General features: G+C 55.4%; 5 protein-coding genes across 5 annotated transcripts; 1 reads left to right on the top strand and 4 right to left on the bottom strand.

Annotated features, from left to right (window-relative positions):
* Window positions 1-269: 269 nt before the first annotated feature.
* Window positions 270-2812, bottom strand: K452DRAFT_287704 (uncharacterized protein). The gene is made up of 3 exons (XM_033540521.1): window positions 2714-2812; window positions 2639-2665; window positions 270-2575 (listed from the first exon to the last, which is right to left on the bottom strand). Exons 1-3 carry the CDS (start codon window positions 2773-2775, stop codon window positions 553-555), a joined length of 2112 nt encoding a protein of 703 aa, XP_033397457.1. The 5' UTR covers window positions 2776-2812; the 3' UTR covers window positions 270-552.
* A 4-nt stretch (window positions 2813-2816) lies between these two features.
* K452DRAFT_287706 (uncharacterized protein) lies at window positions 2817-4114 on the top strand. The gene is made up of 3 exons (XM_033540522.1): window positions 2817-3178; window positions 3234-3271; window positions 3351-4114. The coding sequence occupies exons 1-3, from the start codon at window positions 3089-3091 to the stop codon at window positions 3964-3966; spliced, it is 744 nt and encodes a 247-aa protein (XP_033397458.1). The 5' UTR covers window positions 2817-3088; the 3' UTR covers window positions 3967-4114.
* A 624-nt stretch (window positions 4115-4738) lies between these two features.
* On the bottom strand, window positions 4739-6394 carry K452DRAFT_358843 (uncharacterized protein; the record flags this gene model as incomplete). The annotated part of the gene is made up of 2 exons (XM_033546223.1): window positions 4739-6079; window positions 6121-6394. 2 exons carry the CDS (start codon window positions 6392-6394, stop codon window positions 4842-4844), a joined length of 1512 nt encoding a protein of 503 aa, XP_033397459.1. The 3' UTR covers window positions 4739-4841.
* Window positions 6395-6742: 348 nt separating this feature from the next.
* Window positions 6743-8216, bottom strand: K452DRAFT_287708 (uncharacterized protein). The gene is made up of 4 exons (XM_033540523.1): window positions 8046-8216; window positions 7697-7982; window positions 7055-7631; window positions 6743-7003 (listed from the first exon to the last, which is right to left on the bottom strand). Exons 1-4 carry the CDS (start codon window positions 8154-8156, stop codon window positions 6961-6963), a joined length of 1017 nt encoding a protein of 338 aa, XP_033397460.1. The 5' UTR covers window positions 8157-8216; the 3' UTR covers window positions 6743-6960.
* Window positions 8217-9436: 1220 nt separating this feature from the next.
* On the bottom strand, window positions 9437-15123 carry K452DRAFT_298415 (uncharacterized protein; the record flags this gene model as incomplete). The annotated part of the gene is made up of 2 exons (XM_033542119.1): window positions 9437-9553; window positions 9607-15123. 2 exons carry the CDS (start codon window positions 15121-15123, stop codon window positions 9437-9439), a joined length of 5634 nt encoding a protein of 1877 aa, XP_033397461.1.
* Window positions 15124-19833: the final 4710 nt, after the last annotated feature.

A 19833-nucleotide genomic window follows, 5' to 3' on the forward strand; every position in this document is an offset into this window, starting at 1 on the left:
GATCATGAAAAGAAATAGAAAGATAAATCGAAAGAAGTAGCGGTAAACGGTCCACTGACCCATGATCAATGTGCCGTAAAGTAAATTTACAATAGCTCTGACCAACACTGGCCATGGAGAGTAGGATAACGCGTTAAATGTGCTTCCATTTCAACTAAAGTTTCCAAATCAGCAAAAAAATCTCAAATTTGCCATCCAGGGCCGTATTCTGATACTCATCAAACCTGCGCCAACCTACCTGGCCTAACACCCAAGGCTTGATTCCCAAACCCAAACACATAAATCTCCTACCACACATCAGAAAGCCCGACCACAGCTACCCCTCCAACATACTAACCTACCCACCTTTCCTCTCTCTCTCTCTCTCTCTCTCTTTCCCCAAATGTAGCCCATCACACCCATCACACACCAGCGACCCGGAACCAACCACCCCTCTCAACCAAAAGACACAGCACAGCCATGTACCGGCCAGCCAGCCAAGCAGCAGCAAGCCCAGCGCAAGATCAAAAGCAGGACAAGAATCAAACCGCCCCGCCCACCTACCCACGCCACCTACCCAACAAAAACCCCGCCGCCCTCACCCAACCAGCCCATCACCCCCCCAACCCAGCCCCCACCATCCCGCCAAACGCGTTCCAACCCGACCCTCGCGCCCCTCACCTGCGCAAACCCCACCGCCTCAAGGTCCCTCAACCGGCGTAGCACCTCCTCCCGCTGCCCAGGCTCCAGCGCCTCGCACCCGGCGCTAAAAATCGGAAACAAGAGGCAGGCGTCGGCGCTGCCACCGGGGCGCACGCGCGCCAACGCAGCCAGGATAGCCGACACGCACGCCTGCGCTTCGCTGTCGTGTGGAGGCCGGTTCAGGACGCGCCGGAGCAGGTGCAGCTGCGCGGCGGCGTGGAAGGCTGCGTTCGTGGCGTGCGCTTCGGATGCGTCGGTGGGGGAGGCAGACGTGCATCCTATTGCTGTGGGCGTAGATGCTGATGGAGACGGAGTCGTCGTGCTGGAGGGCGAGCTGCGCAGCTCATGCGCGCACCCCTCGCCTGATGCGCTCTCGCAGCTCAGGCGCAGCTCCTCGCGCAGCTGCTCTGCGGCGCTCGCGACATCGGCCGGAGGGACCCAGTCTGCGCCGCCGTCGCTGCCGCCACCTCCCTCGGCAGCGGTGGCCGCGGCCTCGCGGCGTAAGGTATCGCAGTGCTGGGCGAGCTCAGCGAGGCGGGCTAGCGAGACAATGAAGCGCCATGTGAAGCCTAGCAGGCAATCAATGACATCGTCGTCGTCGCGGTCGAATGCAAGGTACGCAGCCGCGAGGGGCTTGTCATCCTTACTGCCACTCAGACTGCCTAGCACGTCCAGATACGCGAACCAGCGGGACAGGAAGTGTGCGACATTGTCGTCAGGCTCGCCACGGGGTCGCAGGCCCCCACGAGCTACGATCATCTCGCGCGCGACGCTGAGGTGGTTCTGCCAGGAGACGGGGACTTCGAACGTGTTCGGGGAGATGATTTCCAGCGACGCGAGCATGATGGCCGTAGTCAGGTTTGCGGTCGAGATGGTCTGCTCGGTGAGTGCGCGGCGCAGCTTCGGAAACACGTCTTGTACCCAGACGGCGATGCGGTTGGCAGGCTCCTTGTGGCAGAGGAGGCGCGCGCGGTGGCTGGCCGAAAAGGCGAGCAGCAGGCCCAGCAGGTCATCGTCTCGCACCGCGAGCTGTGGTAGCACGCTCCGGAACGGGTTTTGCTCGCAGTCGTGCGGCACCAGGATCCGTGCTGTGTGGTTCAGGAAGTGGTGGAAGTAGAGCAGGTTCATGGGGTTTTCTAGCAGCCGAGCAGGCAGCGGCTCAAACGCTCTGGGGATCTTGATTGGCACGGGCTTTGCGTAATAGCCATCTGCTTCGAAGGCTCTGCTCCTGTGTTGATCTTGCTGTTCCTCGTCCAATTCAGGCTCATTGGCGACGTCACCGCTGCCGCCATAAGATGTCTCGGGGTTGAACATGGCTATTGCGCCGCCATCGTCATTCTTGGGAGTATCAAGATCCGGCTGCCCAATATCATAGCCATATACCACGTCCACCGACGAGCGACCAAGGGGCCGAACATAGGAGTTGTTGTTTGCCGTCTGACCGCCGTCGATCAGCAGGTCGTTGACAGACAACCGCTTCGACTCCGCAGGTAGCTGGTACCTCAAGCTGCCTTCCTCCGAGGCAATAGACGAACCAGGAGTCAACGGCGTCCCCGCAAACGAGCTGTATGGCGTCATAGGAGGCAGCGAGTAGGGTGACGGCGCATCCGTCCCGGGCATACCGGCGCCGGGCGTCTCGACGGGGAAGTTCTGGCGCGCGGTAGAAGGAGGAAGAGGGGGGTCATCCTGAGGGCTCAGGCGCAAGCGCTTCGTCCTGTGCTGCTGCTGCGACGGCGGCGGAGGTGATGCGGGAGGAGCAGCGGGGGGAGCAGCGGCCAGTAGCGGAGTGGCATCGAAGCTCCGTTTGGAGCGGCCGTTCCAGTTCAAACGGATGGAATAGTCGCACGCCTCGCCGGCGCGCTGGCAATTGAGGCAGCGAGGCTTCTCCTCGCCGCTAGCAGCACCCTAGCGCGTCACTACAACAAGGTCGTCGTCGTCGAGCGGGAGAGTGGCATACCATTTGACCTTGCGGGCCTTGCAGGGCCTATAGCTGTCAGTCGCGATCCACGGCTCGTGCAGTGTGGGGGATCACCAGCAGCCGTTCCGGCTTCGCCGCTTGGGCTCGGGCGCGCCCGCTTTCTTGGGGCGTGGCATTCTTGCATGAGGAGGAGAGAAGAGGTTCCTAGGTAGTGAGGCTCTGCTGCTGCTGTGGGGAAGGCCTGGCGTAGATTGGCGCTGGCTCCCGTCACGATAAGCCCTAGCCGAGGGCCCGGAGGCCTGTCCGCGTCTTGACGTGTGTCCGGCGGCTGTCGTCATATGCTGCTGTATCTGCGCGTGTCTGTCACCTTTTCTTTTTCTTGATTCTTTTTTTTATGCCTCCCCCTCTCCCTCTTCCGCTCTTCTCTCTTCCTTCCGTCTCTCCTCCTTCTCCTTCTCCATCTTCCTCCTCTCCTTCATCCCTCCCACCATGTCCACCCAACAGGGCCAGTGGCTCGCAGCCAAACACCCGCTCCAACGCCTACCCAGTCCGTCCCGCGGCGTCTCAGCCCTAGTCCATGTGAGCAGCAGCAGCAGAAACAACACCAACAAACACGCTCCTAACGCGCAACCAGACCCTCGGCATAATCAGCGCTGCCTACTCCTTCCATTTGTACAGTTCCGCGCTACCCGGCGGGCGCCTCCGCCCTCTCCGCCGCACGACCGCTAACTGAGCACGCGCCGCGTCTTAGCCTGATATACCAAGAAAACACCATCAACGAAGCGTGGGGCTGGCACATGCAGTTCCTGACCGTGTGCGGGCTGCTCCTAGCAAGCGTGACGTACGTACTCGCGCTCGCGGCCGACACGACGCTGTCGCGGCACCTCTTCTACGCCAAGAACATCGTCTCGCTCGCCAGCGCCCCGCTCGCCTTCTGCATCAGCGTGCTGTACTGGGGCATCCGCGCCGTGGACCCGAGTCTGCTCATGCACCCGGACCTGCCGCCGCTGGGCCTGCTGGAGGACCTGTCGCTGCACGCTGCGCCCGCGCTGCTGCTCGGTATCGACGTCTTGGCTCTTTCGCCGCCTTGGGCCCTTAAGCCCCTGCCTGCGCTCGGTTTGAGCTCCGCTGTCGCTGTCGCCTACTGGTTCTGGGTCGAGCAGTGCTTCTTGCATAATGGTTACTACCCTTACCCCCTCTTTGCGGTGCTGGATACCCGGGATCGCGTGCTGTTGTTCGCGGCTGCGGCTGTTGTTATGGCTGCTAGCATGATGGCTCTTACCTATGCGTATGCTCTTGTTAATGGGAAAGAGGAAGAGAGCTTGCGTGCTGATGAGCGCCCGGGTCATGTCAAGAAGACTTCGTGAGATGGAAATGCCCCCGTGTAAATAGGGTGTGTGCCTTCAATTTCGTAAACAGATAGACAGATGAAAAGATGGACACATGTAGAAAGAGAGATGTACAAAGAACCAAGCAGAGGCTTTCAGAAACACCAATGCCTTTTGCCATAATATCGTAGATATTTGTAGGCTCTCTACGTGCTGATGAGACGTTGGATGAGCGAACAGGGAGAACGAAGGTGAGAGCGCCCTTGCGTCCGTAGCCAAGGGTCGCATATTTCAGCCATCCTTCGGCTGTGGTCAGGTAGAAACCTAACATGCAAGGATCCGTGCCCTGGCAGCTGGCCAAGTACAAGCAAGACAGTTGGAACAGTGCAATCAAGTAGGCATCCATGTTCATTAGTTTTCATAGCATAACTGGTAAGCAATTCCAGCCTTGTCCTCCCGATACCTGTCCTTGCTGTCCATACGTGATGCATTACTATTTTTGTCGCTGTTCCAGAACCTCGGTCCCGGATCTGCTGAGCAACCGCCATGCTTCGTGAAACAGCTGTACCTTTTTCCTGGTGTAACTTTTGTCGAGAACTGATGCCTTTGAAAGAGACTTGCTTTTTGTTGTCCCCGATAGCCCCTGCATGACCCTAGACGCCGAAACCATGTACTAATGCTGAAAAATCACGAGCCATACGCACCCAGTCCCTGCCGCTTGAATGAGAGTCAAAAGAAAGCGAGTATGCCAATAATGTCGTATGCCATAAGCCGTGAAGCTGTAAATGGTCATTGCAATGTTGAGACGGTAGGCCGCTTTGCCATCCTACACGACGACCACGGATTATTTGCTGTGCAGGTGCCGGAGACGTTACAATGCTTGACGTGAGTGTGTTTCTGGTCGGCTAAAGCGACTACTGCAGATCGCCATCGGATGGCGGCGCCGCAATGGTAGCTTCATCGTCGACATCATGCTGATACTGTGGCTTCTCGTCTGGTTCGGCTTCGACATTCGGTTGCGCATCAGGCAGCTGGAAGCTCGTGCCGGTCCAACTCTGTCCAGTTAAGCTGAATTGACTGTTGAAGAAGGCCGACATGTCATTATGTAAGTTTTGTTGAAGGTAGTTCGGGGCCGGTAGGTTACTGGAAAAGTATGTAGGTGTAGCAACGTTGAAGTCGAGTCCAGCGGTGTCGTAGGACATCTGGAAGGCGTCCGCATAGGTCTTGCCAAAGTCGAACTGCATCGTGGGATCCGGTTGTGGATGGAATGGGGCCGTCAACATGCTGAAGCTGGCAGGCCGTCCAAAGGTGACTTCGTCTGCTTGTTCGTCATCTCTGAAAGGAACGAGACCCCTCTTTTTCTTCTGTGTCCTTACCGTGCCAAGCGTAAGCTCAAGTTCAAGGTCCTCGTCTCCGTATGTCTCTTGCACACGGCGCTTTCGTGGAGACTTGCGGCGACGAGAGCGAGGTTGGTTCAAGTCCAAGTCGAGCAAGGCAGCGCGGTTGAGACGCGGGCATTTTGGGGAGGCATCGAGCTTGATGGGTGAGCTGCTGGTGTCGGAACCGGAAATGGTCTTGGATTTGTACAATGAGCCGAATGGGGTGAAGACCATCTCGTTGGGTTCTACCTCGCGCGAGTTCTCCTCGAGCTGTTCAAGGACGGATGTATCCTTCTTTTGATTTCTCTTTCGCTTCATCTCAGGTGTAGCAGAGTCGAAGATGTCCATACCTGGCCAGTAAACTCCTTTCAGCTTGGATGCTTCGCTGACCGCCATCGGATCTCTCATGTCAACGTCGGCTTCGGCCAAGGTGGATTCACCCAAGGTGGAGAATGGAGAAGGACTGGTAAGCTTCCGCTCAAAGGTGTCCGTGCTCTCCGTGAAGACATCAGAGCCATCCATGCCAGGTGTAGTAAGGGTAGTGTCAGTACTGGCAGTGTGTGGGCTTGGCCAAGAAGACGTCATGCGGGGGTAGGTATGGTAGCTGAAGGTGTCACCCAACATTGGCGGAGGAGTGGGACTAGGCTCGTCTTTGACAGGGGGTGCAGAGAGCCGAGGGTCCAAGCTGTTGATGGCGCGCCGTCTCAGGTCGTCCGCTTGAGTTGGTCGGGCGGAAGACGGCTTGGACCTAGTGGCGTCTGGTTCCACGTTAACTTTCCGGTCAGCCAGTCCGGCACGGGACAAGACAACTTACTGCTCGACTTGGTACGTGACCGCTTCTTGTCTTTGGCGCTCATCCTTTCAGACATGAGTTTCTCAACCTTCCAATCGGCGTACCATCTGTCATAGTTCTCTAGACATTCGCGTGCGTCAGTCTCGGAGGCGGCGCGGACTTTGCACCTGTAGTAGTGGGATAGATGGCCTTTTGAGGCAATGTGTGTGAGCAAGTGCGACACATCGCTGAATGAGGGTTTCTTTGGGCAGATGTTGCAGTTCAGTGGGATGGTTGTAGTGTCGACGCTGGCCATAGTGAAAGCTGAGCCAGGGGGCGGAGCGACGATAGAGCCCAATGGAAGCAACGGAGGAGCAAGAAGAGCAGGATGCAACCAAGACGCGTCAATAGACGAAGGGAGACAATTGGAGAAAGGAGCGTGCTGAGACGCAGAGAAGGAAGAAGGCTTTCCGCGCTCAAAGGGTGAGAGCCCTAGAGGGGACACTAAGAAAAGGGAGGCAGGCTGGCGGCCGACATTGGAGTGAAGTGTTCCTTCTCCGCAGCTCTTGCTCGTGAGGCTTTTATGGACAGCGCGATGCAGCAGCCGGACGCCAAGACCCCTCAACGCGTCTAAGTCACGAGGACAGGCGGCCATAAGAGATTATTCCGTGAATTCTGTACTGTCTGCAATGTAGCTGAGCATCGCTGAACCCGCCCTCGACTCTTTTGCGAGAGGATGAGCTAATGAAGCGGCCCGCTCGTCCTTCTACTCTTGCCTTGTATCCCATGGCTCATTGTGCAAGGTGCACATGGGTTATTAGATCGCAAGAGCATCGCATAAGCTAACGCCCAGCACCTGGGTGCCCGCCTCATGCTATGCCATCACCCCCTGAGGACCCGCTCTGTCACAACCTTCGGCATGCAGCTGCACGCACCGTCAGCCAGCTCAATCGCAACAGGAGAGCCCATCACTTACTATACGGGATCGACCTCTTGCAGTCCCGGGTACTTCACCAAGCTGAGCCCGGCAACGCCAAAAACCGTGTGGAAAACGTCGACCATGTTGCCAGGCCGGTCGGCAAAGCCGCCTAGCTCTGGGTCCTGGCACTTGAGGATAAAGCTTGAGAGCTTCTCGCCGTCGATCCAGTGCAATCGCCCAATGTTGGCCAGAGCACTCATGACCCACCAGCTATAGCATACATCCTCAAGCTTCTCCGGCCGCCCATTCAGCCCGCCATTCGGCAACTGTCGCTCACTCAACCAGCCTCCCAGCCTGTCGCGGTCCACCAAATCCAAGCGTCCTGCGATGGCTAACGCACCAACGCAGGTGAAAACCTGGCCGGAATGCGACTCGGCGCCAGGATGGGTGCCAAAGCCGCCGTCGAAGTTACAGCAAGCCATGACATGCTCAACGGCCTTCTCAACATCGACGAGATGCATCATATGAAGGAGGGAGAGCGCGTTGAAGGCTCCATATAGGAAGCGCGTATCCGTCTCGCCCCATTGGTCGCCAGCGAAGGTGCCCGTTGTGCGGTCTTGGAGTCCAGCAATGACTGCCCACCATCAGTAAGATGCCATCTCTTTCTGCAAAGTACGAACGGGATAACCGATAACGTACAGCGACCGATCTTCTCCTTTCCTCCAGGCACACGCTGCTCGAGTTCCTCAAACCCATCCAGAGTCGCCAGTATCTGTACCGCACTGACTGTGTAAAGCATGTGTGCATCATGCCCAGGGGCTGCGCCAAAACCTCCGTCCTCATGCAAGCACTTAAGGACAAAGTCCAGGACGTCGTTCTTCGGGAGGGCGTCCGGGTGGCCCAGCAGGTGTAGCGCGGTGAGGCCCCAGTAGAGGCCGTTAAGGCGAAGGTGTTCAGTTAGCCAATATTCCAGTTGATCTTTACGCTGCGCAAAGCTTCAAGTTAGTGAGACGCCTGCGTCAGCCATGTGGCAGCCGTAGACACGCACAGTGTCGAGGCTTTGGATGTATTTGACGTGCTTGTCAATGAAGAGCTGCATCTCTTCTGAGGACTGCGAGTCCTTTACGCCCGCTCGCCCAGGCCCAGATGCAAGAGACATGGTCCGGCAAGAGGTGCTAGCGACAGATGTCGTGTGGTGCTGTTGCCTAGGGAAGGAACGCAAGAGGTTTTGCAGGGAGAGTAGAGTGCGATGAGGTGGAGGTAGTGCCCCATCAGGGTGGGGCCATACCGACGTTTCTCCGCGTAACACCTGGCAAGCTGGCACTTGAATGCGTACCTATAAGGCAGGTGCTACTATTTAACACCACCGAAAAGTGCTTAAATGCTTTCACTAAATGCTTTCACTAAATGCTTTCACTAAATGCTTTCACTAAATGCTTTCACTAAATGCTTTCACTAATTAAGACACCCTAAACTCACAGCATTCGTCTCGTTTGAAAGGACTACAATCAGAACTATACATAGATTCACAAATCAGAAAGCGAATCAAGCAAATACAGCAATGCATATACGTAGTAAACTCGATAATGCTACACTCATCGCCTGCTTGAGAACCCTTTAAGTCCGCTGAACTATCAAATGTAAGAGCAAATGTGTTTGCAGAGAAACAGGCTCCCTATAATAAAGCATAAAAACCATTCAAACCATAACTAACCATAAACTACCCATTTCTCTCCCTTGTCGAGGTGTCCAGTGTAAGCTGGTCCTGACTTTCTGCACATGTCTTCCTGCACTGAGTACTTCGCAAAGGATCCCAGTCGAGGCTGGTGGGATGTGCTTTGCGAAAAAACATACCGCTCAATCGCGCCGATGCCGATTGAAGGCTTTGAAATAGATTCAGGGTCGCAAAGATGCCGAACCAAGGTAAGACTCTTGGAACTGCTGATGCTTCCGGCTGAAGCGAAGTAAAGAGAACGGAAGAGCTGTAAAGCTAACCGTACCAAGATGGCTAGGCCTTATTGCGACCGAAAAATCTGCCTCCGGGATCAGAATTGAAGAAAGGGAAACCGCCGTCGAGTGTATGGGGAATCAAAAGCCGCAATGAAACATCTTCCGTAAAAGGCCTAAGAGTATAGCCATCTAAAAGCCATGACAGCAGAAAAAACTGCATTAAAGCAAAAGGCAAGCTTTTTTTCTTTACAAATGGCAATGGTGTAGGGTAAGTTCCGTTACGCCAGATTGGTCGATCTTGATGGCAAATCGACGATATGGATTGAATTTCAAGACCCCGTGGTTCCTCTTGAACTCCGTGCTAGTGGACAAGCGTGGACATCGTCAAGTGTTGCTGTTGTGATTGATAAAAAATAAAGGAAATTCGTTCCGAAGCGTCTCGTGCATGTATGTTGCTGTGGCACTACTGCCGTGTGTCTGTGCCTGTATTTATTCTTGGAGAATCCGGGCAAAGTGTTTCTCCCAGATCCATCCGACGGTGCGCGAAGGATCATCTTGGTTGCGCGCAAGCCAGAGTTCGCCCTTCTGGCCGATGACATCGAATATCTGTTCTTAAATCAGCCTCGAGTTTTTTAACAAAAGGAATTGAACACTCTGACCTCTCCTGGTACATAAACCAAATATGGGAATCCAGCCTCTCGGCGGTCATGGGCAATGTTGAACTCAAAAAGGCTAGCTGCCAGGAACAGCACCTCGCTCTCTTTTTCGTCAGTCTCAGAAGAGGTATCATCGCGCTGATCGCGAGTGTCCGTAGGTGACTCAGCCATATTCATCGGCATAGCGGAATTGAATATTGATGATGTCCGCGTTTGGTTCGATTGTGCAGTGAACGATGACTGTCCTGATTGGCGACCGTGCTCATTGTAGTTGTCGAGGCTCAGACGTGTCATGGAAGCAGCCGCCGACTCGATACCCCGGCCGGCAGAAGTGGATGGTCGCTGAGGGAAATAACTCGCACCAGGACCTTGATTAGCAACCGACTGAGGAGTGGTAGGACCGCGGCTTGACAGATTTGAACCTGCACGCATGCGTCCCATGCCATTAGGAGACGGGTGGCCCGGTGAAAGCGGCGGCACCGTGTCCATTATCAGCGGCGTGCTGGCAAGCTCAGGCAGATGAGTGTAATTGCCGCTGGTGCGTTGACTCTGGCTCATCTCGGGCGAGCTGATTACCGCGGACTGGTCGCTGTGGATAGACTGAGACCGTTTGGAGCTCGCAAAAGTTCCCGGTCGCTTCATAGAACTGTCGTCCATGATGAAAGTCGTGGCTGGAGAGAAAGCGGCCATGTCCTTGACATTGCGCAGAGCGGATCCGATCCTATCCATTTCCATGAGAACGTGCCTGAAGTCGCTGTTGAACATGTCCACAATGTCCGAATGACCGTCACGCAGTCGTCTGTCCTTTTGGACCTCCTCAATAGTATGCTGGAATTTCTTGTGCCAGCTCTCATACCAGACACGCTGCGAGTGGATAAGATTTTTCTGGCATGCTTCGATCAGAATTTTTGTTTTGCCATATAGTTTCGGCAGTTCATCCTTCAGGACCTCATTGATGGCAATGAATTCTTGGCCAGTTTCTTCGAGTTTCTTGTCTGGCTTGGTACCGTTCTCCTTTGCGAGCTTGTAGCGAGCATATTCAGGAAGACGCTTCTTCCGCTTCTGCATGAGCTTCTGTGGCTTGCCGTGTAACTCCCAAAGGGCCATGATTGGCTGAATGACAGTTTTACGAACTTGTGTCTTATGTTCTGTCAGACAGGTCGCCGTCATCTCCTTCAACGTCAGGCTATACCTGAGCCACTTGCTAGTGATCTCTGGCGGAGAATCTGGGTCGACGTTGGAAGCCCATTCGACAAATTCACGTGCGAGGTTAGAGTTCTGTTCCACCATTTTGTGGACGTCATCTAGATACTTCTCCACATCGCGCATGACGATCTGCAGCTGGAAGAAGTGACCGCCGAATTTTTGAGAGATTGCGTCGTACTCAGAGTCTTCGACCTGTTCAGACAGTCCGGCAACTTGCTTCAGTTTCTCGCCACGACGCGCGAAGGCCTTGCTAAGTCCGGAAGGAAGAAGACCGTCAGATTCTTTCCGCTTACGCGTAACGATCTTCTCAACTAGCTCTTTCCGGCCCTTGGCCTCGTCAATGCGGGCGGCAAGAGCCTTGATACCCTCGGAAGCTGCGCTGAGGTTGCTGCGATCAGGGTGGTCGTCCGGAGTGCAGCCAATCATCTGATCCAAAAGCATGCTATACTTGAGAAAGCGTTGAGTTGGCTTAACGATCAGTGCATCAAGGTTCCAGGCGGTCGTGATGTCGCCGGCGTAGTTGTGGCACTCCTTGAGCCACACCTGAACTTGCTTGTTCTGCTGGATCTCCACCAAGCGTTTGTTAGCCGCCTCGTGGTTCTGGACGTAAACGCTATATACCCGTTCCATGTTAGGAAGTTGCTCGAGAAAAGCTGCACCAATTTTGGTAGTTCTGTCAGATCGATCGCTAGGTGGTTCCTGCATGCTGTCACCAGGCGCAGCGCTGTGAGTTGTGGATATACTATTCCGATGGGTCCGGGAACTCCAACGACCAGTGTCCTTGAGGCGGAATATACCCTCAGCGGCAGGCTTGAGGGAGTCAATGAAGCTCAACGAGAATGCAACAATGTCGCCGCTGTTGCCAAAAAGCAACTTTCGGTCCTCATCGGTAACCGCCTCAATGGAAACGGAGGTGGCCTTATAGATATCCTCGACGACCTTCATGTCTTGGAAATATGAAAGTTCGGTTTCGAGTAATTCTTTGACGATATGTCTCCGCTTGGTGAGGCGCTTCAGTGTCTGCTCATCAAGTTCTTCCGTCTCCTGAGGTAGCCCCTCTTGTGACTTGGAACCGATCGATTGAGATGCTGAATGATGGGGAGTGGCGCTTCGACTAGCGCTGCGGCTCATGCTATGGCTCATTCCTGCACCTTCTCTAGAAGATCTCGAACGAATGGTACCGGCACGTGAAGGTGCAGAGGGGAATGCGCTGGAAGCAGGGTTGCGGCTGTAGACACTCGGCGAGGGCGGAGAATTCATTAAACCGGATGTTGCATCCGGTTCGTTGACGAGTTGTGCCAAAGGCGGAATTTCTGGGGCGTCATCTTGTGTACGAGTGGAAGGGTCGCTGCGGGGGACGTCAGATTGCACGGACAATCCAAGACCTTCGCCGGTGGCTGCCAGCTCCGGCAAATGGGGTTGGAAAGGACTTGTCAGTCGTGAAATAGGCTCCAAAGGTGTTGCCGGCGCTGTGTTGTTCTGTGAGTTTAGTGACGTAGGGGCCCTGGATGAGTAATCCCAATCTTTGGGTGGAGGCAGTGGTCGGTCATCACTCGACAAACTCGATGGCCTGGACTTTCCGTATATCTCAGGCTGACCATATATGATTGCCATCCCGCTGTACTCTCCTTCTGGGGCGAGGTCCTGCTCGTAATCGTCAAGACAACCCGTCCAGCTTTTCTTCTGCTGCTTCGGAGTTTCTTCTGGAGACACAGAAGCGCCATTTTGCCCGCCCTTGAGAAGGTTTTCCAGATACTGTTCAGTCTTGGCCTTTGAGCTCCAAACATCATCATACCGCGCCAAGTTGGGAGAGACCGTCTGCACCTGTTGCTGAAATCCGTGGGCCATTTCGGGCGAGATTGCCTCAGAATTGTAGTAGCAGTCAAGGATTTTCTGAATGGTGCTGCACGCGTCGCTACTGAGAGTTTGGCGGGCATCGGCCGGCGTGAAATAAATTGTCGGTGTCCAATCGCCGAGGCGCGGATCGCGGTGCTGATGGCCAATGCCCACAGCGTCCTCTGGTGCAATAGCGGAGTGGGGATCGTAATGGTCGAATTGCCGTTGATGCTCTTCGTCGTCGACGAACTTGATGCCTTGGCTGGAAGATTCGAAAGAATGGGCGCTCCAGCGCACACCCTGGTCTTGAGGTATATGGTTTTGAGCGGTCCACTCCCGTTGCGCTTGTTCCAAAGTGGGCGTGCCCCGAAGCATGATGGGAATCGATCCTTGATCGTCCAACCCCTCCAGACATTCTGCAAGCTCGCTCCGAGAAACATTGGAGCTCCCCCTCTCCCTCAATTTCTTGACCGAGTCTAGAATGTTCTTGTCGTTGGGGGTTTGTTTATTTCGTTCGCCGACCGGGCCCGACGTTCCGGCTTCAGGGGTGGAAATATCGCCCAACTTAGAATCTCTGAACGATTCATGCTTCGGCGAGGCGTCCGCCTGGCTATCGTAGTTCCGAGAGCTTGAACCTAGGATTGGAGATTCATCCATTTCGAAATCGGTACCCGCGGTCATCGGCGTCCGGTTGTCAGCTCGAGGAAGATCCTTCACCTCCAAAGACAATTTGCGGCTGCGAGACGAATGAGTGCGACTGGGCGCACGTCTAACAGCTTCTTTGATTGGCGCGGACTCCTGCAACTGCCTCGATTGCTTTTCGCGCACAACCGAGGAAGGGCTCACACTGCGAGAATCCGCCATTGCGCTTGATCCAGAGACACTCCGTTGACTAGGGCGTTTTATTCCTTTATCACGGAGAGACCTCTCAATCTGTGCTCTTCTTGCGGCAATGCTTGTTTGCGAGAATCCCAGGTCCTTCTTAGGCCGTGACGAATAAGAAACGCTTCTGCTCGACATTCGCTCCGCAATTGATCCGCCTGATTCTGCCGCATGCGCTAAGCGCTCGTCGAGCTTTGTTTTAGTTGTAGAAGTGGAAGCGGCGGAAACGGGTTGACGCGGGCGAGAGCTGCGAAGCACTGGTGAGGTCATCGGAGGGGGAACCTTCACTTGGACTGGCAATTTTGGACTCTCGCCTTGGCGTTTATTAGGGCTGACAATGTAGCTTCTTGCCGGAAGTTGTCCTGGAGGAGTCGCGGGCCGAGATCTAGAGGCATTCTCCTTGCCTTCGCTTCGTTCAGCACCCGAAGATGTCGGCTGGAATTTCCGATCACCCATCGCTGAGCTCGCCCTCGAACGCGATGCTGGCGCGTAGTCGGATGCCGCAGATGTACGCCTTCTTGGGACTGCCCGGGGAATCCGCGACTGTTGGGGTGACCGATTAGAACCAGTTACGGAAGAAATCTGCTCATAGAAAGGGTCAATTCGGTTCATGAGATCACGCGTCAGAGGCGAAAGAGGGCCGCCCGTCATGTCGCTCCGCGACCTGCTGTGGCCTTGCGCAGAAGAAGGGCGCGCGGGCACCGTCCGGACGTTGAATGGCTCGGCATAGAGGGGCGCACTTCCCGAAGCCGTGTGGCTTCGCGAGCGCAAAAACATGGGTTTCTGCATGCCAGCATCGGTGTGCACAGTGGCCTCGATTCCAAACCCAGCCCCATATAGACCGTTGCCGTTTGGTACCTCGCCAAACAGCAGTCGCCGACGAGAGCCACCGTGATCCGAATGAAGACTGCTCACCGACTGGGATGCCTTGGGGACATCGTGCTCTGGTATCATCGAGGTCTTTTCGCGCCTCGAGGTATTTCGCGATCCCGTCGTACCGTTGGCGCCGTTGCCTGTCTTGCGTGGATCTTTGTATGTTCGGCCATCGTGTTGAGATCGCGAATGATCGTCGGTTTTCGGAATGACGGGCGAGCTCGCATGTCTCGCTCCTGATCGGGAGGCGGCTGCAGGCTTGCGCAGCTTGCCGGTGACGGGGTCGGACGGGTGTGCGGTGTTGAATTTATTCACGAGGTTTTTGACGGGCGGACGAGATGAGTTTGTGGATACTAGCCCGTTGGAGACGGGCAGCGAGGATGCCGGGCCAGAGATGGAGCGCATGTTCTGGCGAGGGTTGTTGTTGTGCATGGCGGGCGGAGGTGACTTTGCGTCACTGGCCCGATGCGGCAGCTTCGGGCGTGAGCTGACCGTCGCCATGGCGCCGTCGCCGACGGTATTATCTGGTTGACGAGTATAGGTTGTCGAGGGGAGGTAGAGACCCTGGCGGTAGAAGTCGTCCGGCTCGCCAGCATCTGGGCTTTCGGCCGGGGCTGCAGGCGACAGGGCTCCGTTAGGCAGGTAGTAGTCGCCGGGGTGGCGGTGCTCAGAGTAGCTTGAGCGAGCAGAGCTGCTCCATGGTTGGAAGTCCTCCGACTCCATTGCTTCTCATTGCCTTCTTCCTCCTGTGCCGTGCCACGCCAGACGCCGGTGGCTCCAGGGTGGCTAGGGATTCGCGCGTGCTGACGTCGCAATGGCCGGAGTGAGGTGTGTGAGTCGTCGAGCCGCGTGGGAGGCGATCGCCAATGGGCCGGCCGGACGAAACAGGAGCGCAAGGTGAAGCGAACGATGTCGTGTCGGCGCGCGAGCAAATGGAGAGAGGCGCTCGGTACAAGTCAACGGGCCGGCGACGAATCAGCAGGCGCGTCCGAGGGTAGGAGTGTGTGAGGTGTTTCACGACTGGGGGCTTGCCGGGCGCCGCAGCAGGGCGGATCGGTCAAGGCGGCGTGGTGGGGGGATGGGGGGGAAGGGGCTCAGCTCGACGGTGCGAAGAGAGAGCGAGGCCAAGGAGCGATGGTAGGTGGTAGTTTAGTTAGTGAGCGTAGGTTGTGTTGCACCGTGAAGATTGAGCGCGGCCGGGGGTGCTGAGCCTTGGGCTGGTTGCGCGGGGGACTGGCTAGGCGCACAGCCGCGGGCTATTGGAAAAGCAACAGCTAAGATTGCCAGACATGCAGCACAACAGGCAGGGTCCGCATCTAACGGAAACCGGGCTCGTATGCCCCGTCTATTGCATCTCACGGGCCCTGGTGGTACGGCCACGATCCACGCAAATCCTGTGTTGATGTCGACCCGCAGCCCCGTGCTAGGCCTCCCGGGGCAATCTTCCGCTGCTTAGCGCTGCCTTCTCTCCTCACCATCATGAAGAGGAGACGTCCGCCCAGCGCCCCAGAGGCCCGCCCGCTCAAGCGCCCGCGCCACGACGGCCTCACCCATCCCGTCCTGCAGCGCTTCTATCCCGTCTGCCTCACCCTGCGCCACTATCTGCTGGCTACCCTGTCCGGCGCCTCAACCCGCAAGCGCCGCCGCATCGCTCACCTGGGCCTGACGCGCTCTGACGCGCTGCACGTGAACCCCGACGCCGACGCGCTTCGCCGCTTGCTGGACAGGACTATAGTCGGATGCCACGACCATGTCAATCCCCAGTCGCCGGCTGACCTGGAAAGAGAGCTGCATCTTTTCTCCCAACATCAACCCGCTTCCACCATAGCCAGCTCCAGCAGCACCACCGCCAACGAAGTCCATCCGGCTCTGCAATCGGAGGTATGTCCGCTCGCCGACTGAAAAAATGTCCCCTTGCCTCCGCCACCGGTACATGCCATGCTGAACATGCTCAACTAGGTTGTCGATTTTGTCATTTGGTCCTTATTCAGGAAATACCCCAATCAGCATCGGCCCCCGCATGTCCTCTGCCATGGATTTCAGCGAGCGTCGTATTCAGATCAAAACGTGGGCCCCCGCCTCAATGGCAGTCCGGGCATTCCAGGAGTCACGCCTCTCTTCCCCAACAGCCATGTCGAAACCGCCAAAGGCCCGCCGTGGTCAACGCTTCTGGTGGCATTGGGCAGAGGAGGTGACCGCGTCATCATCGACCTGCTGATGCGTTGCGCCGTCTTCGTTTTGGCAGAAGGCGCAAATGAAAACTGTTACCAACTGAGTGGTAAGTGCTGCTGATGCTTACATTGTGATCAGTTCATCTAAGACGGTCTAGGTAAACCGTTGACAGAAATTGAACCCATTCCTCCCCAGCGGTGCCCAACAAATAAGCATTCGGCGGAGACACTATCGACTCTTGCGCCGGAACGCGCTAAGCCAAACGTTGAACCCAAAAGCGATAGCGTTGCTGGACTCACAGCGATCACATTCGTGAGGAGCCGCATGCTTTATGCCAGAGCAGCGCTGAATGCGAAAGGAACAGTTCGTTTTGGGCTTCGACATATCCGTATGCTTCTCCGCCCCACTTTTGTAACCTTTGACGCTAATTGGCGTAGATGTCCTGAATCGTTTCTCGGATTGTACATCTCTCAGACAGACAATTCACATCATGAAGCACATCTTTCCTCGGCAGTTTGGCTTACACAATGTGTTCACATCAAAAACTGATTATAAGGATACCTCGCAACCTTTCAAGGATTACACAGTTCGTGAAGAAGAGATCGCGCGCGATCGTCTTCGCAAGGTCTCCAAAAAGGGGCAAACAACTAGCAAGGCTGCCGACTACATTGAGCCAATACCAAAACGATTGAGAGGTCAGGCTATAGACCTTGTTCGCCACTTTAGGGTCCTTCACCATAGATGTTCTTACACTGAATTGTTGCGACATTATTGTCCCTCCAAAAAAGATGGCACGCCCAAGAACAGCGGCCTTGCGAGCAGTCAAAACAGCCTCCCCAAAGCAATGCTCCATGTGGAAGCTGTTGAGAACGGGTCATCACAAAAACATGACCAGGGCTTGCCTACTAATGATGATACGGAACTCTCAGCTTCCCAATCGCCGCCATCATTGGAGAATTCAACGACCGAACAACCGTTTACGGACCTTGCAACACCAGCTCATCAGGTTTCAGCGTTTTGCCGTGCAATTGTGTCAAGTGTTATCCCGAACAACTTCTGGGGCGAAGGCGCAACGGGAGAGCACAACAAGCATCTTGTTATGCGACAAATTGATCGATTCGTTTGTCTCCGTCGATATGAAAGTTTAACTCTGCATGAAGTGCTGCAGGATATAAAGGTACGACTGTTTGTCCTTGCCTTAGCGACAGCTCGTTGACAAGCCATCCACAGATCGCCGAAATTGCTTGGCTTCGACCCTCTGGCGTCCGTTCTGGGACAAAGATGTCTAGAACAGACTTCACGAAGCGCCAGGAAATAATTCAGGAGCTGGTTTATTACATCTTTGACTCTTTTATCATTCTTCTTATCCGTTCCAATTTTCATGTAACCGAATCGAATGTTGACAAAAATAGAATCTTCTATTTTCGTCACGACGTCTGGAAGATGTTATCGGAACCCACTTTAGCCGACATAAAGGCCACCATGCTCGAGGAGATGAGCCAAGCAAACGCCATGAAAATATTGGCAAGTCGATCACTCGGATACAGCCAGGTCCGGTTGTTGCCGAAACGGGTCGGGGCTCGTCCGATTACAAACCTGAGAAGGCGTTTGCCGGTTCAGGTTAATGGAAAGACGGTACTTGGTAGGAGCATTAACTCTGTGATGAGGCCGGTCTTCACTGTGCTCAATTACGAGAAGGTAGGCTTCCTTCGGGGTAACGAGACGATCCGCTGACGCGTTCCGCACAGTCCACTCAGCCACGGAGTCTCGGTTCGTCATTGTTCTCTGTCGGTGACATGTACCCGCGCCTTAAAGCATTCCGATCTAAACTGGAGCAGCGCGATCTCACTGGCAAGCCACTTTACTTTGTGAAGGTGGACGTGAAGTCGTGTTTCGATACCATACCCCAGAAACGTCTTGTTCAACTAATCAGGCGCCTCCTTTCGCTAGACGAGTATCGCGTAGCACGTCACGCCGAAGTGCAGGCGGCAGGCCCGCACCAATACTCGACAACTGTGGCGTCGTCGATTAAACCAATTAAGAAATTCATCTCTCGGGGCCGAAGTACTAGCGACACATCCGACTTCGCCGATTTGCTTCGCGCCAAAGCTTATCTCGGCGGTGCTAATAGGGTCTTTGTGGACTCGGTGGTTGAACAGACGCAGACGAGGCGCAAAGTGCTAGAACTGCTCACCGAGCACGTAGAGCGCAACATGATCAAGATTGGAAAGAAGTATTATAGGCAGAAAAACGGCATCCCGCAGGGCTCAGTGTTGTCCAGTCTGCTGTGCAATTTCTTCTACGCAGAACTGGAGGCTAAACTATTAGACTTCCTCTCCGCCGAAAACAGTGTTTTGCTGCGGCTGATTGATGACTCGCTACTGATCACGACTGAACGCGCGCATGCCGACAGATTCCTGCAGGTTATGCACGATGGAAACGAGAACTATGGGATCAGCATCAAAAAAGCAAAGACGTTGGTAAACTTTGACACCAAGGTGCAGGGGTCGGAGGTGTCCAGACTACCTTCTGGGACGAGCTTTCCGTACTGCGGCGCTCTCATTGATACAGGGACTCTCGACATTAGCAAAGAAGTGCAGCAAAGGGACAGCAACAGTAAGCTGGTCGATGACGCGGCGCAAGTTGGTCTGTCCACTGACACAGACGGCAGGATGGCGCGATAGCCTCACGGTCGAATTCTCGAAGCTACCAGGGCAGACGTTCCACCGGAAGACGCTCAAGTAGGTCAAGGTTGGTTGGTACTGAGGGGATGAATTGAGGGGCTGACCGCTTGCGACACAGTGCACTCAAGATACAGCTCCACGGGATGTTCCTCGACACGGCGTTCAACAGCGTGGCGACAGTGCTCGGCAATCTGTTCCGCAGCTTTCTGGACGCAGCGCAAAAGTGTTTTCAGTACATCAAGAGCCTGCCGGCGCAGAAGCGGAGCTGCGACCGACTCCTTATCAGTAAGTGCAAACCATGGGATCAGGGCGATCAAGTGGAGCGATCGTCTGCTCGTGTCCGGCCCCCGGGAGCGACACGGGCGATCAACGGGAGCAGGACAAGGGCATGGACATGGTCTCGCTGACCTGGCGGTATAGAGACGGTGAATGATGTGGCCGGATTGGCGGCCGGCCTGATGCGGAAGGAGAGGGCGCGCAGTCGGGCAGAGGCGTGGGCCGACTTCGACTGCCAGGTCAAGCGACGTCATGGCAAATGGTGAGTTTCGGCGGGCGGCGATCCGAGCGCAAGGCCAAA

The sequence above is a fragment of the Aplosporella prunicola genome, assembly GCF_010093885.1.
Source record: "Aplosporella prunicola CBS 121167 unplaced genomic scaffold K452scaffold_13, whole genome shotgun sequence".
Taxonomy (NCBI): Eukaryota; Fungi; Ascomycota; class Dothideomycetes; order Botryosphaeriales; family Aplosporellaceae; genus Aplosporella; species Aplosporella prunicola.

Bases quoted from the DNA above. Each gene is read 5' to 3' on its own strand.
- K452DRAFT_287704 (XM_033540521.1), bottom strand. From the start codon at position 2,775: ATGCCACGCCCCAAGAAAGCGGGCGCGCCCGAGCCCAAGCGGCGAAGC. The intron at 2,666-2,713 runs GTGATCCCCCAC...TGACAGCTATAG, and splicing joins CGAAGCCGGAACGGCTGCTG to GCCCTGCAAGGCCCGCAAGG. The intron at 2,576-2,638 runs GTATGCCACTCT...GGGTGCTGCTAG, and splicing joins AAGGCCCGCAAGGTCAAATG to CGGCGAGGAGAAGCCTCGCT.
- K452DRAFT_287706 (XM_033540522.1), top strand. From the start codon at position 3,089: ATGTCCACCCAACAGGGCCAGTGGCTCGCAGCCAAACACCCGCTCCAA. The intron at 3,179-3,233 runs GTGAGCAGCAGC...ACGCGCAACCAG, and splicing joins GCGTCTCAGCCCTAGTCCAT to ACCCTCGGCATAATCAGCGC. The intron at 3,272-3,350 runs GTACAGTTCCGC...GCCGCGTCTTAG, and splicing joins GCTGCCTACTCCTTCCATTT to CCTGATATACCAAGAAAACA.
- K452DRAFT_287708 (XM_033540523.1), bottom strand. From the start codon at position 8,156: ATGTCTCTTGCATCTGGGCCTGGGCGAGCGGGCGTAAAGGACTCGCAG. The intron at 7,983-8,045 runs GTGCGTGTCTAC...AGCTTTGCGCAG, and splicing joins ACATCCAAAGCCTCGACACT to CGTAAAGATCAACTGGAATA. The intron at 7,004-7,054 runs GTAAGTGATGGG...CGGTGCGTGCAG, and splicing joins CAAGAGGTCGATCCCGTATA to CTGCATGCCGAAGGTTGTGA.